General features: G+C 50.2%; 1 protein-coding gene across 2 annotated transcripts in view; it reads right to left on the reverse strand.

Moving 5' to 3' along the window:
• TXLNG (taxilin gamma) overlaps window positions 1-263 on the reverse strand; it is a 63145-nt gene extending 62882 nt beyond the window's left edge. Inside the window, exon 1 of one of the 2 annotated variants that reach the window (XM_011995518.1) lies at window positions 105-263. In XM_011995518.1, coding sequence (XP_011850908.1) covers window positions 105-206 — 102 coding nt within the window. In that variant the 5' untranslated portion in view covers window positions 207-263. The remainder of the gene's footprint in view (window positions 1-104) is intronic. The other variant, XM_011995519.1, reaches the window with a different exon arrangement.
• Between the last annotated feature and the right edge of the window lie 1961 nt (window positions 264-2224).

Raw genomic sequence — 2224 nt, forward strand, 5'->3', positions numbered from 1 at the left:
CCCGTGGCTAAAGGTAACTAGGGAGAGAGAAGAGGTGGACCCCGAAAAAGGGAGCCCAAACATCCCCCGGGCCCAGCAACAACGAGGGCGTCCCCCTGACTGACCTTCTGCCGCGGGCTGCGTCGCCGTCCGCCCCGTCCGGCCTCAGTCGCCTCTTCGGCGCCGCCGCCTCTTCCCCGCGCTGCCTCCTCTACCCGCGTCGCCATGAGGTGACGGCAGCAGCCAAACAAGCGGCCCGACAAGGGGCACGGAATCTCGCAGGGCCTGTCGCCCCGCCCCCGGGCCCCCACGACCAATCGCCGCATGCGAGACTTCCCACGTGACCGGAGGAGGTTGGCCCCCGAGGGGACGGAGCGAGATGGGGGTGGGGAGCATTGAATACTGGGCTGGGTTTCTGCAAGACCGAAGGGCAGATAGAGGCAGTGTGAGTCTGCGCGATCGGGACTAGGACTCGGGAGTGGACTACAAGTCCCAGCAGGGCGTGCGGCCACAGCTAGCAGGCTCGGATCGGGATTGGAACAACATAAAGCGGCGTTCTGAGAAGGGGAGAGTGCTGCACCCAGTGTGCTTCGTGTGCAGCCTAGTGGGACTTGCGGTTTCTGGGGGCGATGTCTGGCTACAGGAAGGTATGCGTTATGATCCTTCGGGGAAAGTTTAGAAATATCCCCGTGTTTGAGAAGGAGCACGATCGGCGACACATTCTTGTGTTTTTGTTTTTGTTGCCGTTCTTAGGAATCGGGCGCGAATGATTTGGGGATAAGGGAAAATACTTCGCGACTTTCAAGACGGAAGGCGTATTGGCTCTTAGAATTTGAAGTTTCGTGCTCGGGCACCTGCTCAGTGTCCTGCCCTCCACCAGAGTTGTCACCACGGTTTACTTGTCCCGAGCTCCTGCAGGATAGGTGCCGCATTCTATTCACCTTGGTTGAACCGCCCCGGCTTCTGCACACTTACTTGGCACTTCATTCACGTTGAATGTATCCTGCTTTCTCCCACACCATTTACTCGTTTCATTACCTAAATTGTTCAACAAACTCGGTTTGCTGAACCGAATTTTTTTTTCTTGATATGATGTTGGGGGAGAGAGGGGAGTTTTCCTCAGGAATATTCCCTATTTCCATCTGATGGAACCAGATCTCCAATGGCCGAGCCTCTGAAAGGCACAGACCGTCATGAAAGCCTGATAGATTGTCTTAAATAATTCATTATGAGGCCGGGCGCGGTGGCTCACGCCTGTAATCCCAGCACTTTGGGGGGCTGAGGCGGGTGGATCACGAGGTCAGGAGTTCCAGACCAGCCTGGCCAACATAATGAAACCCTGTCTCTACTAAAAATACAAAAATTAGCCGGGCATAGTGGTGCGCCCTGTAGTCCCAGCTACTCGGGAGACTGAGACAGGAGAATCGCTTGAACCCGGGAGGCGGAGGTTGCGGTGAGCCGAGATCGCGCCACTACACTCCAGCCTGGGCAACAGAGCGAGACTCCGTCTCAAAAATAATAATAATAACAATTCATTATGAAAATATGTGCAAGTCATATCACTTTTTATTAGATTTGAATACAAAACGTTGGTAGCAGGCGGCAAAAATTTAATAACATAGATGAGAGTAAATTTCAATATTGGGGAAATTCCATCCATTGCTTTTAAATATTTCTGTAAGTTTGAAAAAAGTATCATTATTTTGTTTCCTGGGCAGAACATCGCAGTCTAGCTTTGCGATTTCAAAACCAAAGCATAGTTTGAGACGTCGGTGACAACTGATAATGAACCGATAACTGGACTCTATAAAACTGATGACCTTAGCCACCATGTCTCATATTCTTAAAGGCAAGTCCCAACAAGATGCAGAATAAATCTATCGATAATGCAATTCTCCAGGGATCAAGTGGCAAATGCACTGTAGTTAAATTATGGTACAATAGAATGCCACGAAGCCACTAAAACTGATAAACATTTTTTAAAAATTGATATAGAAAAAATATTCCATTTATGTAGAATTGCCTCCGAGTGTGTTTTTTGTTTGTTTGTTGAGTCGAGTCTCGCTCTGTCGCCCAGGCTGCAGTTCAGTGGCGCGGTCTCTGCTCACTGCAAGCTCCGCCTCCCGGGTTCACGTCATTCTCCTGCCTCAGCCTCCCGAGTAGCTGGGACTACAGGCGCACGCTGCCACGCCCGGCTAATTTTTTTGTATTTTTATTTTTATTATTTTTATTTATTTATTTATTT

Source organism: Mandrillus leucophaeus, unplaced genomic scaffold, assembly GCF_000951045.1.
Source record: "Mandrillus leucophaeus isolate KB7577 unplaced genomic scaffold, Mleu.le_1.0 Scaffold490, whole genome shotgun sequence".
Taxonomy (NCBI): Eukaryota; Metazoa; Chordata; class Mammalia; order Primates; family Cercopithecidae; genus Mandrillus; species Mandrillus leucophaeus.